At 43.5% G+C, this 19992-nt stretch overlaps 1 protein-coding gene across 11 annotated transcripts in view; it reads left to right on the forward strand.

Annotated features, from left to right (window-relative positions):
• Positions 1-3310: 3310 nt before the first annotated feature.
• The window catches only part of ZNF385D (zinc finger protein 385D), a 410518-nt gene continuing 393836 nt past the window's right edge, over positions 3311-19992 (forward strand). Inside the window, exon 1 of one of the 11 annotated variants that reach the window (XM_088653767.1) lies at positions 3311-4961. In XM_088653767.1, coding sequence (XP_088509893.1) covers positions 4892-4961 — 70 coding nt within the window. In that variant the 5' untranslated portion in view covers positions 3311-4891. The remainder of the gene's footprint in view (positions 4962-19992) is intronic. The other 10 variants (XM_088653769.1, XM_088653775.1, XM_088653770.1 and 7 more) reach the window with 10 other exon arrangements.

A 19992-nucleotide genomic window follows, 5' to 3' on the forward strand; every position in this document is an offset into this window, starting at 1 on the left:
TGTGACAGCCCTTGAGATATTTGAAGATGGTTGTCATCTCTCATCTCAGTCTCCTCTTTTCCAGGTTAAACGTACCCAACTCCCTATACCGAATCCTTGTCAACTGATACAAGGACCACTTGAAACAATATGGAACAGATACTAACATACCCCAAATCATTTTAAGGACTGATGTGATGAACATGCAAAACCTGAGACCTTTCGCCAGTAAGGAAAAGGTAAAGTGAGCTAGATTGATGGGAGGATGTGATTCAACTTCTGGTAAGTCTGCTTTTTTATACAACATAGAAAGGCACATTTCTATCCCATGACCACCTTTATCTTTTCTTGCACAGACAATGATAAAACCTAGGCTTTGTACTGCTTTGCTTTGCCTGACTCTGCTTGGCCAAACTCTTGACTCTTGCTATTAAGCTCCAGCTTGATCCACTGCCGTGTCCATCACATGGAATAGAACCACAGGTTGATTTGATTGTATTTAGTGATACCAGCATTTAGCCAAGTCTTATTGGCTATGAAGTTTTGCGACATAATTCCTTCACTAGATGGTCCCAATTGGGTGGAATCACCTGTGTGATCAATGGAGGAAGCATTGCCCACACTTGATTGATTTCACATGCTCTCACTCCAGGACATATTTCTGCACCCACCAAAGTTTTAGATTTAGACACACTGTTGGGAGCATCAACACACCTTTCCCTATTGTGCATACAAAATGGCCAAGGATTCCGCTGACCACAGTGCATCAGAATGTTCAATGTTATATGGTGTGAATATTTTGTGTCATATACAGATAATATACTGCATGATATACTATTATTTATAGAGCTCGTTTAGTGGGGGAAAATCCTGTCACTGTCACAAGTAAAGAAGAATAATATCTTAGTCTCCCTATATAAAATCATGGCTTACAATACAAAGACAGCTGTGATCAGCAGCAGAGCTTATAGCTGCTACATTTAAAGTAATCCAATTAAATAAAAATAATGAAATAACTTTTTGTTCTTTAATTGCCAGTCTGATTAATGTACATAATTAAATAGATAACAGGCTTTGGAAGCTAGAAATTCTTGACCTTCGGATCCCACATAACTGGAAGTTTATGTTCAACAACAGCAAATATCAACAAACTTCAAGGTTGTTTGCATTTTGTTTCAAGACACTGCCAGAGAAAATGGGGAGGAAACAATGGATTGAAATGTTTTCTAGAAGTGAATCCTTGTGACAAATGCAAAGGTTAAAAAAGAAAAAGAAACATTTGTATGTTTTGCAAAGAAAAGTTGCCCTTTTATGGAAAAAATGTATTAATTTAAAGCTTAGTATATAAGAATAAGTTATTATGTTAACAGTCAGTGCTGATAAACAATGTATCTAACCATGTTGGCTATTCTTTTGCAATTTAGTTATTCAGTACATTTTAAGGGTAAGGACTGCTTAAAAGGATTTGTTTTTGAAATGCTCCTAAGAATATGTCAGAGGATGGATGGTGGCAAATCTATGTCAGAGATAGACCATCACTATTTTTTTAAAAAATAATAAAAAACTAAAAGCAGCTGCACGATTTGGTGAATATAGTTGCATAAAAAGAGGTGCATGGGTGCATCCACAATAAGTCCTCCCCACAATGGAACATAAAAGTACATTAAACAAGAATTTTAAATAGACTAATGAGAATTTTTCATGAGTGCTCAAATGAAAAAATACACTGAGGACACTGAGCAGAACATTGTTTTAACATAAACTATAGAAATCTTTTTTAATGTTAATGCTACCATTACTGTACTATAATTTTACACACAGGGAAAAACACATTAGTAGGAATGATTTAGAAGTTACTTGTATTACATAACATTAGCACTCAGGTTACAAATCTGATGTATGAAGTGTTTTGAGTTTTACTCATAGTTACACTATCATATTTTAGAGCTGCATACATATCCCATTGACTAGTATGAAACAATATTTTTTGTTCCACTTTGCCTATTGTGTAGTAAACTGAACAGCCACTGTTTTCACATCTAACAAAAACTGAAAGATGACCATAACATAATTCAAAACAACAAAGTTAACCAAACAAAATATTGTATGAATTGCATGCAAAAAATAACAATCTGTGTTTGTTTGTTTTAAGAATATTTATATTCTGCCTTTCAGCAAAAGTATTTATCCATTCTATGTCTAACTGCTGAGTGCTGGGTGGCTTCAGATGGGTGCTTATTGTGGGAATGATGGTCTTCATGATACAAGGTTTTTGTTTTTGCATTACCCACATGATGCTTTTGGCATTAAAAATGCCAGCTTGTAATCCAACCCACCCACTCCATTTCAATTTGAATTTACCCAGTATAGGAAAAACCCAGTTAAAAAAAAAGTTGCCAACAAACCATTTGTGATATCTCAGTGACTCATTGCAAATTGTGTGATTTGGGAGACCTGCAGTCAGATCTCCCAGTGATACTCACACATCCACAAGGATGGGGACAGAGCTCCTACACACTTGATAGTTGTGTAGTAGGAATTCCAGCAGGTTTCAATAGGAATATAAGCTACACTTGCTGAGATTCCATCTTCTCTGTCCCTTTTTGTATCTGGCTACCTTACACATGGGTGGCCAATTTGCTTAGGCACTTGAATCGGGCAGAAGGAGTGGGGGTTGTTTAATTCTTTCCCCCTTGCTGTGCCATCTTTGAAATCTAAATTTCATTATTGGAACTTCTGTTATCCTCACAGGATGCATGAGTGAGGAAATCAAGGGACAGCAAACTCATAGCTGCATTTCAGAAAAAGAAGAAGACAAACTCTTGGGAGTTATGATCACAACATGTGGAGTCCCAAAGAGGAGATCATGGATGTGCTGCTCCTCCCTGAGCATTTTGATGCAGCTCTGCTCTGTGGTTTGACTTAGTATGTCATCTAAACCAAGGTTAATGGTTTAGCTCCTCCAGGCAGACCATGAGTTGCAAATCACACAGCTTGTCATTTGTCCGAAGCAAGGTAAACCACAAGTTCACATTCAGATGATACACCCAGCTATGGCTTAGCTCAGGATAGCAACCCATTGATCAGAGATAACAAAGTGGCTGGGAGAACCCATTCATGCTAAGCTATGGTTTGGCTTAATGTTGTCACATGTGTACTTGGGGCCAGTAACTTGGTGAAAAATTGGTAGAAATGGCCTATCTCATTGGTATTGTACGATATGCATTGCATGTAACGCCGACAGTGTTCAATTTCTAAAATGAGAATGATCAGTGCTTAAGGTTGCCCGAAAGTCATGTACTGGTGGGTGGAACGAGGAGCAGCAACCTATTTATGTAGTGAATGAGTTGAATTGTGCCTCTGGATTACAAATTATAAATACAGTGCAACCCATTTTGTTTGGAAGGAGGAGGTTAAGAGTAGTGTTATCACAACACTTTCTCTTTTTTTGCAGTGGAGACGGGGTGTGAAGTTGATGATCTCAGCTGTACAATTAATTAAGGGCTGGAGGGAGTGATGGAAACCAGGGAAAGAAATCAAGAGTTTCATCTGTGGGTGGAAAGATGACATCCGGATGTTGTGTCTATCTGTAAATGGACAGCAAATCTACCCATTGAGAAACAATGGAGCGATAAACCTGGGAAACTGGTTTCTTAGAGGCCAGCTTTATCAGTACACAAGTGGTACACCCGTTAGCTGGTGCTAGTTATTGGTGGTCCATGCATGAGGTGAGGGAAAGCCATTTGCCTAAGGTGGCAGATTCAACCTCTTCCTAATACTGTACAGTGGATCCCAGTGGGGCTTGTTGTCAGCAAGCCCTGCTTACAGAGGAACAACCAAGAGCTCACTTTAAGCCCCCAGCTGTACCTTTGTAGTCATGTCCTTATCTGCCACATACCTTAGTCACATATGATGTCAGGTGGTCATGGTTTGTGGCAAACTGCTGTGCAGGCCAAACTGGATCCGTAATGGGACTAATTTGGTCTTCAGGCTGGAGCTGCCCACTTCTCTGTTAGAGCAATGAAATGAGCAAAGGTTTGCCCATCCTGATTTTTTTTATAAAGAAAGGAATACTTGACCATGGGAAGCTTTGCACGGTTCAACCCAGTTAAATCACACCACGGCTGCAAAAACAAAACGGGAGTTTGCTTCTGCTGCCCTGGTGCATTTAGTTTGTGATCCTCACTGTGTTTACTTAAGCAGCAAGCTCCATGGAGTACGATAGGGCTTACTCCCATGTAAGGGAGGTTTTCAGCCTTACTTGGGAATAAGCACAAAGGACATTTATAAAGGAACGAAATGAGCAACTGACTTCCCGGCCAGGTTCCCCAGGACTATAAACATAAACAGAAATGAGGGATGCTGCGATGACCCCCGTTCGCCCTCGTGGGCTCGGGCATGGCAGCCCAGGTCCTCTGCTGCCCCCATTGCCAGCCGCTCTCTGGGCGGCCATTCGGGGGCGAGCTGCCCCACTGCCAACTTTCTTCCTCCTCGCGCGTGTCAGGAGGCGCTGCTTCGTTTATCGCTCGCTCTTTGCTGTCGACGCGAGGGAAAAGCAGCAGGCAGCAAGTGGCCGGCCATCTCCTCTCACGAGGCTCTCCGGGGATGCTCCTTTTCTGAGGCGAATTGCCCGGCGGAAAGCTGGCGTGGGCAGCCGCCGACTCGCCCGAAGGAGCGCAGAGACCCCCTCCAGCTGTGGCGCTTCCCACCCGCTCGCCTTGCTCCCGCGCTCCTTCACCCAGCCGGCTTGCTCCTTTTCGCCTCGGCTTGTGTGCGCGCGCGCCCGCCTTTCCCCCTCAGTCCCAGCCGGGCTGCTTTTTTTCCTCCCCCCCCCCGCCTCGCTTTCCCTCCCTCCAGGCGCATGGCTGGCTGAGGGCGGCTCGGTGGGCGCGCAGGGACAGCCTCCCGCAGGATGAAGAAGAGCTCGGCTGGTGGCAGGAGAGAGGAGAAGCTGCTCGCAGCCCAAGCCCAGCCCGGGAGCGGTAAGTTCGCGAGGGGAGCCTCGGCGCCCGCCCTCGTCCATATTCATCTCAGGTTTGGGGGGGAAAGGGGACGACAATCCCCACGCACTTCTCCCTCGCGGAGAGGAGACGGAACCTGCCCTCTGGGGCTTAAAAGGCGGGAAGAGGGACAGCGGGGAATCTGCGCGGCGGTCTTCCTGCTGCCTTGAGGCGCCTTTCGCGAAGGCTGCAAAAATAGGCGCGAAAACGGGAGGGGTGGGCTGAGGGGTGGGGGTGGGAAGGCCCGGTAGAGATGAATGGCGACGCTGGGCAGATGGAAGTTTCCAAATTAAGAAGCGCGTCTTGGTATTGTTGTCGGAACAATTCGGCGTTCCTTGCGAGAATGGAGGAGGGCGGTCGACTCGGTTCTGTGGGTCTGGGGTCCTTGGGAAGAAGGACTGCGCCTCCTCAGAGACGTGCGCGCGCGCCAGAGCCCCCTCGTTTGCTCTGCTCCAAGCGCCCTTCCTCTACGCCTGGGACTTGGGCGAATATTTGCGCCCAGCTTTCCCGCCCTGTGACTCTCAGCTGGTGGGACCTGCTGGTGCGCAAAGGGCTCCTGAACTGTTTTGTGTCTCCTGATGGCTTCTCTTTATAGTTCTTGCCAAAGGACGAAACTCTCTTTTCCCTGCTCGCTCTCTGCCTCCCATGTATTGAAGCTGAAGGACCTTTGATTTGGTTGTATGTCCCTCCTGATCTAGCGAATGCATCCTTAGCTCAAATGGGAAAGGCTGCAGCTGAAACTCACTCTCTGAAGTGGATCCAGCCTTTCCACTGAGTCTCAGAGCAGTGCCCTTCTATCTGTGCTCCGAGGCATTGGGTTATTGTTGTTGTTATTTTAATTCGTATGATGAGTCCTGGCACTGGAAACAGGTACCCGAGACTGAGAACTCTGGTGAGCAATGGCTAAAATAAGTTGAGCCAGTGATTTGTTATAAAAGCACTTAGGAATGCCAATAAATCTCAAAGGGAGCGCTCCAAACCTTACTGGCTAGCACGTCCAGGAGCTTCAATGCTTGGAAAGCATTTTTAAAATAAGACATTTTTCCCCCTGTGGGCGGGAGAGAGAGGTGTGTTTTGTTGGCTTATCTGGTGAGAATTCTGAAGACCTGGAGCAAGAGAAAATCAGTTTGTTCTTATTTCAGATCCTAGTGTTTGTTGATAGGTGAGCAGTAGTTAGTACAGTAGGAGCAAAGGATGCATATAATTTTTTTTAACTAATAAAAGCTTTCCTGTCTGTGTCATATATGCTGATGCAAACAAGCAGTTACATATTAAGATACTGTCATGACATCCATAGAGAAAATGACACTTTCTGGTTCATTTCATTGGTCTTTCAAGATTGCTGTTTAACTGTACCAAACACAAAGCAATTAATTAAACCAAAATGAATAATTAAAATTACGGAGCTGCATTTTGGGGAATTTTATTTATTTATTTTGCTGTTTGTTGCTGAAAGTCTTTCCCCAGAAAGTAACTTTGGTGCTTGAGGGGGAAAGTTAGTGTGGAGAAGCTTTAAGAAAAGCTATAAAATAGTTAACATTTGGTGGTGATCATATGGCAGTGACTAGGGACTTGGCACTACTAACTCGGCTTATTAAATGGAGTAATTGCCATGGAATTTAACTAGAGTGCTTCTTTCAGCCAGATTTTTGACTCTTGGAAAATGAGAATTTACAGCGGTTCCTCATAGTCCTCCTCCTGCACCTACACCTGCCTCCTACCTACTTTCAGTTACTGTGGCTTTCTCATTAGAACTGTCACGTTGTGAAAGGCATAAAATGCGTCAAGCACTAAGTGACTGCTCTGAGAAAATAACTATGCATGAAGTGCTATCCTATGCACAAACTACTAAGTTAAAGGAAAGATGCATTTGGGCTACATGCCTACACCCACTGACTAAATTGAGGCGGAGGGTTATTGGTTTGTGTTTTTTTTTGTTTTATTATATATTTTGTAATCTCATTTTGCGTTTTTCTGTTGTGAACTACCCCAGGATCTTTGGATGAAGGGCAATACAAAATTTAATGAATAAGAATAAGAATAAATAAATAGGACTTCTTGGAGGTAGACATTAGCAAGCACTGCTAACTCTCTTTTACCTACACTCCACTCCCTAGAGACAATTGATACTTAGAAAAATAATAGGGAAACACATTAAAACCTGAGTAGGTGTTTAAGATGGATGGCCAATTAATAACCATAGAGTTGGAAGGGACCTGCAGGATCATCTAGTCCAGCCCCCTGCAATTCAGGAATATGCAGCCATCCCATGCAGGCATTGAACTTGCAACCTTGGTGTCAACAGCACCATGCACTAACATGGTTCCATAGCTCTATGGAAGCTAAGACACAGATATGTGGCAGAACCCTGAGGTCAAATAGGGCACCTGTGATTTACTCAGAAGAAAGTGCCACTGATTTCAGTAGGACTTTCTCTCAAGTAAGTGCATGTAAGACTGCAGTCTTCACAACCCTGTAAAGTGAGTTATTTACAGCCCAATCCTATGCATATCTACTAAGGCAGACATTCCCAAACTCGCCCCTCCAGCTGTTTTGGGACTACAATTCCCATCATCCCTGACCACTGGTCCTGTTAACTAGGGATGATGGGAGTTGTAGTCCCAAAAAAGCTGGAGGGCCAAGTTTGGGGATGCCTGTACTACGGAATACATAGTTTATTTAATGTTTGTACCTCATGTTTCTCATAAAGTCAAAGTCAAAACACCTTGCCCCCCCCAAACCTCCCAAAGTTGCCCAATGCTATGCACTAGATTTTGAAGTTTAGCAGAATTTGAATCAGGGTTTCTGAATCTCAAACTTTTAAAGCCACTTCATTGCAAAGTTTTAAAAATGTTAGCAGGGAAACAAGCTTCTGGTGTGTTGACTTTTAGTGTGTTCCTGGAAATTATCAGAAATATGTGCTTTCTCCATGTGGCTTTAAGGCATGGTATGTAGCACAACTGTGGGGTGTGTGAATTATATTTAACAGAAGATTTGTTAACAATTGTGATTTCTCCCATCCGAATCCCTTCCTTAGCCAAGTCTAGGATTTTTTACCATTAACCACGCCCCTGACTAGAGCACAGCAAATAGTGGCAATGCAACTAAAATTGGCTACAGTTTCAATTGTAGGCCAGTTTGTGTCTCACTTCACCAAACATAGCCCATCAGCCATGTATTATGTTGAGTCATGAGCTTGACAACCTCCTATTTTGTTTTATTTTTTCAGCTTCAGAAAGACAACAAAACCAAGAGGCATTTCTTGCAGTTGGTATCTAAAATGATGGAAATTCCTTGTCTCTCCATTGCATGTGGAATCCCAGGTTTTCCACCAGGTAGACCTGAAAAATACTCCCTGCCTGAAGCCCCAAGAGCCACTGCCAGTCAGTGTAGATCAGTGTTTCCCAAACTTGGGTCTTCAGCTGTTTTGGACTACAACTCCCATCATCCCTAGCTAGCAGGACCAGTGGTCAGGGATGGTGGGAATTGTAGTCCAAAAACAGTGAGATACAAGTTTGGGAAACACTGGTGTAGACAATGCTGAGCTACCTGGACCAATGGTCTGACTTATATAAAGGCAGATTCCTGTGTTCCCACAAAAACTGAAGGTTTGTGCCTGTGTGGTTAACCACATATGTGTGTGTTTAATCACATCACATAAATGACTGCACCTGTGAAGCAAATCGGAGCAAATTTCAGTAAGGGACCTTTCAGATACTGAACCCAAGTTACCCTCTTGGCAGAATCCTATACATGTTCACTTGTAAGTAAGTTTCATTGTGTTAATGTAGTTTACTGCCTTGTAAATGTATTTAGTATTACAGCCAATCTTACTCAATAAACTAATCAATAAATGACCACAGGCACATAGATACATGCAAGTTCTCTCAAGCTTGCCTCAGATTAATTTGGCGGTGATTCAGTAACTTTTAAAAAGTTCAGATCTTATACGATTTCTCCAAACCCATCTTTGCCATCTTTCCCATTCCCCACAGAACCAACCCCCTCTAAATACATCATCCTTTTCCTTCCTGATATGCAAATTGCTATGGTGGAAACAAGAGCAGGGGTGTCCAGAAGGGACAGTTCCATCCCAGATCACAGCACACCATGGCACAAAGACCAATCAATATGGGATGCGTAGTTCTCCCAGAGGCTGCTGCAATGGTGGGGGGGGGGAAGGTGGATTGATAGGGAAGGTGGATCACGGCAGGGGCAGGGGAGTTGGAAATATTTACCTCACCTGGATTTTATTTTGAGTCAAAGGGTAATTTTCGTGCTTGTAAATTTTGCTGCTTTTTTGAGGATAGCCCTAGAGTGTTCCCAAGCCCTAGCTCAGAGAATTTTGCTAGCCTCTGTGAGCAAGCTACAGGCTGTACTCCACTACGTGCCATGAAGCTCAGGAGGGGGCAATTGGCCTGGATGCTTTTGTTCCAGAACTGCATTTATTTGGCAAATATAGCTGTGGTGGCCTGAAGGATGAAAGCAGCGCTACCTCTCCGCATGTGTGTATTTGTGAAGGAATGTTTCAAGAAATAAGTAGCTAGGAAAAGAAGGGTTAAGCATCCCTTTCTTGCCTACCCTCCTATTACTTATCAAGGAAAATAGATATATTGGGACTTTGTTACACACAGCTGCAATATAATGTTCAGCTTTGTCCCTTAAAAGATGCAGGAACCAAAGGCAAAACAACAACAACAACAACAACAACAACAACAACAACAGACGTTTGGGTCTTAGGTTGTGTATTTTCCCTTTAAATGCATCACACACAGCCAATGGCTAACTTGGATTCTTCCAAGAAAAAACAGAACAGCTGAGAAACTATGATCAAGTCATTTAAGCAGAAGGACATACCGGTAGTAAAAGGGGTGGTTGTGACAATGAGTTGAAAGGAAAAGAGTGCACTACACAAATTGGAACATTCTTATTTTTTATTTCTGGTTGCAAGATTAAGGAAAGCTGTTACTGACAATTGCATTTGAATATTTATTTATTTATTTATTTATTTATTTAGCTTATATACCACCCTATACCTGGACGTCCCAGATGGAATAATGTATAAGCTAACACACTATATTTAACAGTCTTGAGAGGTTCTCCCTATGGTGGGAGAAAGAGCAGAACAATGTTTCCTTCTAGAGAGGATGGATTTGGGGTCCTATGAACAGGTGCTTGGTAACTGCACTGTAGAGATGGCGTGTGGACAGCAAAAGTGACATCCAAGCAGCAATCAATGGTTAATTAGTAGTGAAGCTGGCACTGGGATTTATCTGATGTGCAGCTCAATCCTACATATGCATGCTCATTTGGATGTAAATCCACTATGCTAAAGGGATATTTCTCTTGGGTAAGTGTGCATAGGATTACAGATACGCTGTGCAATCCCAGTCATTTATTCAGAAGTAAGACCCACCGAGTTCAGTGGGGTGGGTGTGGGGGACTCACTAGAAAGTATGCATATGCAATATTAGAACTGTTTAGACTTAACTTTTTATTAGTAATGTTTATTAGTTAATTCAGGGGTGGGGAACCAAATGTGTCCGACCAGGCCTGCGAGGATGTTTTGGACAAGCCACTGTCACCTACTTTACACATGACATCATATATGGCATCAGGTGTGGGGCAGGTAAGAATGGAACTTGCATGGGGTTGAACAAGCTATTTGAAGTGTCTCCCCTTGCAGGTGAACTTCAGCAGGTGTCAGCCATCTGATGCCAGAGGATGGCTTTGGGGGGACAATGATGCACAGAATACTTCCCAGCCCATAGCTGGTGGTTTCCTGCATCCTACTAAAATAATAAAGTACTATGCAGTCATGAAGCAGCAAATAGTAATATCAATATAAGTTTCATACTTTTTTTAAAACAACAACAACAACACTACACCAAATGTTTATTGGTTTTCAATCCAGTGAAGTACATATTACTGTGTTTTCTTACACATTTTTGTCCTTTACATTCTTTTAAAGACCATTTATTTTCTCATGTTTAATAACTTTTAATTATAGAAATAGCTTTTGCAGGCTTTAGTGTTGGGTTTAGATTTGGGAAATTGAGATTCACATCCCTGTCCAGGAGGATGGCTGTTTTTGGAAAAGTCGCTTTCTGAACCTAACTTACCTCACATAATTTTCTGGAGCTTAAATGCCACTTTTACCTTGCTGGAAGGCCATAATAAAAATGCAAGTAATAATATTTTTAAAATAATAAATATGGTAGATAGATAAATAGGTAGTAACCTTGAAGGATACATTGATATGTTGAAGTTTTGAGCATCAGGTTAGCACTTCTGTATTATCTACTGAACCCAAAGCTCTGCACAAATGATTATAAGAATCTTAGCCAAGTTACTCTATTTAATCTTCAACTTCAAAGAAAAACTTCACCCTCTAAGTGTGACTTCTCCAAATAAATTTTAGCTTTGGTTAAGAATGCTGATGATTCCCTTTATCAGCACTGTGGTTTTATTTGAAATAGCCTTGTTAAAGAAAAACCCACAAGGGTGACAAAATGGAAACTAGTATTTATCTGTCTTATAATGTATTCAGTAGGGCTTGATTTAGCAGTATTTTAAAGCTATAAACAGAATTGGGTTTTTAGTTTATTGATGCATGAATGGAAATATGAAATGACATTTGCAGGGATGCTAAGGGCGGCTAATACTACTCAGAATCCAGAGCAGAGAGAAGGAAGATACAAGAAATAGTAATCAGTTAGTTGGGAAATTGTACGAGTCCTTTCTAAATTTCTGCATTTGCTCTGACACCAGAGTAAACCCATTTCTGGATTATCCCCCAATATATATTTGCTTCATTTATTCTGAAAGCATCAGGAATTTAATGAGCTTAGCAGAGTTCTTTTTTTTACTTTGCTACAATTAAGTAGTTAGATCGGTGACTTTGTTCTTTCATATTGTCACCTGAGCCCTAAATATTCTCTCTACCACCATAGGAACGAAATATTTTTCCGCAATGCTGGTGTTCCTCCATGGAAATCATTTGTGCAGCTGTTCAGGTGCATATAGCTGTTCAGGTGCATGTAATAGAATGGCTGATCCAACCTAAGCATTTATAAGCTGTCACAAAAACTGTTGGAAATGGGTTGTAAGCAATATTTATTTACCCATATTTTTCTCATGCTAGTTGTAAGTGTGCATTACACAGAAGGCTGATTTATTTCATATAAAGCTGTTCCTTTTGGCTGATGGGAACTTTTACCACCTGGAATCTTGGGGCATATGGCATTTTCAAGTAAAGTGACCAGTGTTTCATAGTTTTGACAATTTCCCCTCTATTTTGTAAGTGTACAGTGTTCAAAATTCCCCAGGCGCCAGCTGCATTCAGCGAGTACTGCTGGTCCAATTGCAACAATGGGGAGATCTTGTTAGGATCTTCTACACACGAGTAGGACCCTGGCAGAGACACATGACCGACTGGCATGTTCCCTCCCTCCTGGTCGATCGTTCGGGAGCTTCAAAAGCTTTCTTCAGTCCGAACATCACAGCGACTGATGCCAAGAAACATCAGCACACTTACGGATCCGCAGAGTTTGTGCAGTTGCATACCAGAACTCAGCAACTCAGTATTTTGGCTAATCTACTTTTATTTACATATAAACACACACGGAGCACTGCAACATGGCTCACTCTTTCTTTAGCATCAGGCAGCAAAGAGAAAGAACAAAGGACAATATAGTCATACCTCAGGTTACGGCTGCTTCAAGTTGCGCGTTTTCAGGTTGCGCACTGCTCTGAACCTGGAAGTCCCGGACCGGGTTACTTCTGGGTTTCAGTGCTCGCGCATGCGCAGAAGAACTAAAACGCGCATTGTGCATGCACAGAAGCGCCGAATCACAACCCGCACGTGCGCAGATGCAGCGCTGCAGGTTGCAAATGCTGCAGGTTGCAAACGTGCCTCCCGCACGGATCACGTTCGCAACCCGAGCATCCACTGTAGTCCCACTTCACGGAACACAGTAACACAAACATCCTGTCTCACTCTGTGGATGAAAAACATACACCACCATGTGATAGACAACAATCCCATGACTGCAGACACTGGGAATGAATCTTCAACAGATCTCCAGATGCCAGGTTGGCGACTGACATCTCCATCTGGCTGGCGCCTCCAGCTTTTTTAAGGAAGTAAGCTGAAGAGTTTATTTATTGCATTTATATCCCACCCTTTTCTCCAAGCAGTACACAGTTCACTCCCCTCCTCAGTTAATCCCTACAACAACCCTTTGAGGTAGGTTAAGAGGCTGTGACTGGTCCAAGGTCATCCTTTGAGCTTCATGACTGAGTTGGGATTTGAATCCTGATCTCCCAGGTACTAGTCTGACACTCTAACCACTACACCACACTGGCTTCCTAGAGTACTTCTGTCATGGGGCAGCTATTTAAATTAAATTGGTAAATAAATATGGGGAAAGCAAAATTTCCCTTAGAGAAGAATCTGGAGTCTTTTTCTTTAAGCTTGAATCTGTTTTATCCTGGATTGTTTTACCGGTATTTGATGTTTTAATGTGTTGTAAACGGCTTTGAGATTTTTTCCTTAAAATGTAAAGCAGTATAGAAATGAATGATAACAATAATAATAGCAACAAATTCAATTGCAAAAAAGTCTCCTAGACATTCCGTTGTAGTGACTGTAACGTAGGTTTAAGGCAGGCATGTCAAACCTGCGGCCCTCCAGATGTTTTGGACTACAATTCCCATCTTCCCCAACCACTGGTCCTGCTAGCTAGGGATCATGGGAGTTGTAGGCCAAAACATCTGGAGGGCCGCAGGTTTGACATGCCTGGTTTAAGGTGTTATTTGGCAATTAGTTCATGCATCTAAGTTTCTAACACTGTTGTGTGCATGTATAATGAGTGGTTCAACACTGTTGGGTTAGACTCTTCTGAAATACAAAAATGGGAATTACTGTATAAATCAAGTAAGTAGTCTTGGAATGTCTCACAGTGTTCTTTTGTTTGCAGAGACGATTCTTGCAACAAAGGAAACTATGGAGGTTTTGTGCAGTGAACCATGTGAAGTTGAAATATTCTTACTGGAAAAGTTGTTCAATATTATGTTAATGATATAACCATGGGAGGAATTGTGTCACAGGAAAGGCACTAGTACAATAAATTGTGACGTGCAAAAATTATTGGGTGGAAAAAGGCACATGGGAGCAAGAAACAGGGTAAGAGGTGGATTAGCAATTGCACAGGCAGTGGCAAATTTCCTTTGTACTGGAGTCAACATGAGGATGGCAGTTTAACGGAGCTGAAGTATGTTCAAATCTGCATGTCTTGCATTAGATCATAGGAATCATTCCTATTAGGGCATTGTTGAATAGCTCCTCTTTTGATTTATAGGGCTCTTAAAATCCTGATGGAAACTTCCTAGCGTAATGCTGTTCTGTTGTTAGCTATCATTGTTCTGCTGATCTGCTGCTGCTTTTGCACAATTTCAGCACTCTCACCCCTTTGGCTTAGGACTTCATTTTTTCCTCCATAGAATTATCGCAGCCAATCTGGGTGGGATGACATAGCCTTTCAGTTTTGTCTACAGGCTGATATGGGCCAAATGAAGCTGATTTACATGGGGGGCTCCATGGAATTGGTCAGGATTGTGAAGGCAAATAAAACATATTCAGGGCAATGACTCCTGAACAGGCCGAACACGTTCATGCTTCTCACAGTGGAACCCCCCCCCCCCAAAAAAGAGGCTTGGCAGAGGGAGCTTTGGATGCTGATAGAATTCCCCTTTTAGCTGAGCCATAATTTCTAGTGATTTTGGAGAGCTGCGTTTCAAAGCAATTTCCCTACTGGACCAGAATGCTTGAAAGCCTCACCTTTCTTTTTCGTAGAATAAGTAATCATATGCATACCTTTTTGTTCTGTTGCTAAAACATGTGGATCCTAAAATGCTTGTAGTATATCCATTGAAATTAATGGACCCAATTTAAACATGTTCATTAATTTCACCGGGTCTATTCTGAGTGTGCGTAGTGTTGGTTACTGCACAGTAACAAGCAGGATGGAGGAGCTTGGGGAAATACCAGTACGGTTTCCCCCCTCCTCTTCCCCCCAGTTGTTGAAATTACCCTGACCTTAGCAACCAACAAATCAGGTTGCAGAAATGAGGGGCTGTTTTGCTTCAGTCCTACAATGACTATGTGTAAACATTAATTTATTAACCCTCCCTCTTTACCCCAAAAGGGCATTCAGGATCACTTAGAATAAATGTGATAAAACTAAGTTTAACTGTATAAAAATACAGAAAAATTATGAAATTAACTTAAAACAGCAGCAGAGAGGCGCAAAGCTTTAGCTTCACCCGAAGAACTAAAACAATCTGAATAAAACAAATCCTTATATATATTTGCCATTTCATGTATCTTGATTGTCTGTTATACACGATTCTTATAGACAGGACAGTATCTTTCTGGTGCAGGTCCAGTGCCTGCAAGTGGAAGGATTTCCATTGGATGTAACAGAAGACAGTCCCATCCCCCAATCCTGTGTGCATCAGCGCATACAGAGTGAATGCGCTGGGAACCTTTCCCACTCCTCCAGTCAAGGAACACTGTGTACTGACAGGATGAGCCATGTTGCACCCAGTGAGGTCTGCTCAAATGAGGAAGGGTTTTTGCTTACAGTGTCTTAGCAATGACCATGTCTGTGATTCTGGTGGAAAAAGTAACTGAAGTTTTGGAAAGCAAGGAGTAATAGCATTGCCCATAAAGTAGACGTAGCCAGGTCTGGACCTTTGTGGTGAAATGGTTTCTCTGAAAAGGTTCTAGGAATGAGTTTATTCTCCAAAATTTTGATGGTATGCTTTTTATGTTTGGGAACCTCTGGCTCGGTAACATTTTATACTCACATCTGGAAGTTTCCAACCTTTGAATTCTGCACATAGTCTCAGGCTTTTGTCTTTCCATTCAGACTTGCTATGTTATAACAATGAATCATCTTATCCATTAACTAAACTTGGAATGTCTGCCTAGGCATTCTGAATTTGTTTCATCACACTGCGATAATAATTTGTTGGAATCTTGGCAACTCAACCACTTTCCCAGATGTATTTGGGTTGGATTACACACAGTGTTGTTCTGAGCAACAGAAGGATAAGACATCCCAACATTTGGATATACCAAATTTATTTAGTTCCCTGTATGTTGTCCAGTCTTCAGTAACAGGTGAGGCAGGGGTTTGGAGTAGGGAGCTGTAAGAGGAGAATAACAGGCAATGAGTTTGATTGCTCTTAAAGGTCATAGGTCAGAAAGCAAGAACAGCCAAAGACAGGTCTTTCAGAACCCTGGACAGGTCCAAGGGAAATGGCAGCCTGTTCTGAAAAAGGCTAGTCACTCTGTAGTCCCACAGTCTGATCTTCTCACAAGCCCTACTCCTTTGCGGGAGAAGAAATATCCTTAAAGCAGTGGTTTTCCACCAGTGTGCCATGGCACCCTGGGGTGCCATGGGTGATGCTCAGGGGTGCTGTGGGCAACACTGGCCTCTGTCCCTCTTTCCTTCTCTCCCTCTTCTGATGACCTCTTGCATCCCTGCCTCCCAAAGGCTTACACAGCTGTTTGGTGCAGCAGCCCTGCTGCAGCCACTGCTGCTTCCCAAGGTAAGGTGCTAGCCTCACATTTACCTTTGGCCAGTCTCCGTGGGACCACTAAGGCTGGGGGAATCCTCTGCCCATGCCCCTGTGTGGTGGCATGAGGAGGCATCTCTCTTTTGGGGGGGGAAGGGCAGCTCAGAGACCGGGGCAACAGGAGCGGCTGCCTGGAGGACTGCCGAGGAGAAGCGGCTGAGGGAACACTCCACAAGGGAGAGTGTTCGAAAAAGGGTGAGCCCCACAGCTTCATTTGTTCAGTCCTAGTGAAACCAGTGGGACTTACTGAATAAATATGGCTAGTTTTTGGCTGTAAGAAAGGCATTCGTGGTAGTGCAGAAAAAAAGACAAAAGCCTTGGCCCCAGACACACTGACCAAGTGCTTGGAAGCTGTGACTGGATGGCTACGTGGGAGCTGGTTGAAGCTAAATCCTTTGAAGACAGAGGTCCTCTGGCTGGGTCGGGGCGACATGGGGTTGGGGGGCCAACTCCCATCTCTTGCAGGGGCTCAATTAGTGCCAGTGCCTTCTGTCAAGAGTTTGGGTGTAACCTTTGACGCCTCCTTTTCCATGGAGGCGCAGGTTGCAGCCACAGCTAAGGTGGCATCTTCCCATCTCTGCCGTATTAAGCAGTTGGTCCCTTACCTTTCTCTTCCTGATCTGGCCACAGTGATCCATGCGACGGTCACCTCCAGGCTTGATTATTGTAACCCGCTCTACGCGGGGCTGCCCTTGAAGCTGACCCAGAAACTCCAGCAGGTGCAGGATGCCGCAGCGAGGCTCCTCACGGGGTCCTTGCTGCAGGATCACATTCATCCAGTGCTTTACCAGCTGCACTGGCTCCCGGTGGAGTACAGGATCAGGTTTAAGGTGCTGGTTTTGACCTTTAAAGCCTTATGCAGCTTAGGACCCTCGTACCTACGAGACCGCCTCTCCTGGTATGCCCGCGGAGGACCTTAAGGTCCACAAATAACAACATTCTGGAGATTCCAAGCCATAAGCTGGTTAGATTGGTCTCGACTAGGGCCAGGGCCTTTTCAGTACTGGCCCCAACTTGGTGGAACGCTCTTTCACAGGAGACCAGGGCCCTGCAGGATTTGTTATCTTTCCGCAGGGCTTGCAAGACAGAGCTGTTCCGCCTTTGGGTTGGATTCAGTCTGACCCCTGTGTTTTCCTCCCTCGTGGTTTTGATTTATGGACTACTTAAAATGAGGCTTCATTTTAAATTTTAGATTTTAATATTGTATTTTAATCTGTATTTTAATTAATTGTTTTCTTTTCTTATATGTCTTATTGTAATTTTATTGGTGTTAGCCACCCTGAGCCCGGTTTTGACTGGGGAGGGCGGAGTATAAATAAATAAATAAATAAATAGTATAAATGGGATGGTCATCTACTAAATATCAGCATTAAAGATAAGTGTGTGTGGTGGGTTTGGAGTCTCCAACCTCTTTGTGCTCTTGGGGCACATGGAAACCTGAGAAACTCATAGGCACCACAAACACCCCCCTCTGCCACACCTATAACCACACTTGCCCCAGTGTTCGAAACTCCTATTGTTCTAGGCACACTTTGCAACAGGGAATTTCATTAGCGCGAGCAGTTTCTGAGCTCTGGGTGCAGTACCACACCTAAGATTTCAGATTAAAACTGCAGAGTGGAAGGAAAGGAGTTCTTTCTGCCTCCCCACTTCCAGCTATTCTCTGAGGACTGGAGAAGAGACCCTCTTAATAATATTAGGGGGGTGGGCAGGGGAAGGGCTGGACCATGTGAAAAATGAACATAATATTTTAGCTGCAGTTCATTCATTTTCAGCTTTGTATTCTTGTTATTAAAAACAAAACAAAACACCTAGACATTCCAGTGTTATGCCCATAACCTAGGTTTAAGGTGCCACATAGCTCCTAGTTTTCATATCTCAGTTTCTAACACTGACCTGTTCTTCACTCACTCTGTAGCCAGTAAGAAGGCTCTCAGCTAGCCGTTCCCTCCCCAGCTGCAACACCCCATTAGGTTTAAACTTAGTCCTCTGTTAGTTACAATCAAAGTCCTATTAGAAGTGTATTGAAATGGGCTTCCCGGTTTAAGAGACGACTATTACGACGGTTTAAGACCCTTTGACTGTGTCGACCACAGCAAGTTCTTAAAGAAATGGGAGTGCCTGATCACCTCATCTGTCTCCTGAGAAATCTCTATGTGGGACAAGAAGCTACAATTAGAACTGGATATGGAACAACTGATTGGTTCAAAATTGGGAAAGGAGTACGACAAGGTTGTATATTGTCTCCCTGCTTATTTAACTTATATGCAGAATTCATCATGCGAAAGGCTGGACTAGATGAATCCCAAGCCGGAATTAAGATTGCCGGAAGAAATATCAACAACCTCAGATATGCAGATGACACAACCTTGATGGCAGAAAGAGAGGAGGAATTAAAGAACCTTTTAATGAGGGTGAAAGAGGAGAGCGCAAAATATGGTCTGAAGCTCAACATCAAAAAAACCAAGATCATGGCCACTGGTCCCATCACCTCCTGGCAAATAGAAGGGGAAGAAATGGAGGCAGTGAGAGATTTTACTTTCTTGGGCTCCTTGATCACTGCAGATGGTGACAGCAGTCACGAAATTAAAAGACGCCTGCTTCTTGGGAGAAAAGCAATGACAAACCTAGACAGCATCTTAAAAAGCAGAGACATCACCTTGCCAACAAAGGTCCGTATAGTTAAAGCTATGGTTTCCCCAGTAGTGATGTATGGAAGTGAGAGCTGGACCATAAAGAAGGCTGATCGCCGAAGAATTGATGCTTTTGAATTATGGTGCTGGAGGAGACTCTTGAGAGTCCCATGGACTGCAAGAAGATCAAACCGATCCATTCTTAAGGAAATCAGCCCTGAGTGCTCCCTGGAAGGACAGATCGTGAAGCTGAGGCTCCAATACTTTGGCCACCTCATGAGAAGAGAAGAATCCTTGGAAAAGACCCTGATGTTGGGAAAGATTGAGGGCACTAGGAGAAGGGGACGACAGAGGACAAGATGGTTGGACAGTGTTCTCGAAGCTACGAACATGAGTTTGACCAAACTGCGGGAGGCAGTGCAAGACAGGAGTGCCTGGCGTGCTATGGTCCATGGGGTCACGAAGAGTCGGACACGACTAAACGACTAAACAACAAAAAAGACCCTATTAAGAGACCACTGCTGTTGGGATTTCTAAGCAATAGGGGTGTGTGCCAGGGTTAGACACCCCCCTAAAAAGGCCCATGGACAAGTGGGGTGTCAAGGGGACCAGCCGGGCTAGAAGAGACTCACTGCACTCGCGGAGCCTTGTCGCTGCATCGGCAGCAAGCCCGGGGGGGGGGGGAGCGGCTTGAGTCTGCCTGTGGCTCCAGCGCAGTTTAAAAATCCGAAACC

This window comes from Zootoca vivipara, chromosome 11 (assembly GCF_965207765.1).
Source record: "Zootoca vivipara chromosome 11, rZooViv2.hap1.1, whole genome shotgun sequence".
Classification (NCBI taxonomy): domain Eukaryota; kingdom Metazoa; phylum Chordata; class Lepidosauria; order Squamata; family Lacertidae; genus Zootoca; species Zootoca vivipara.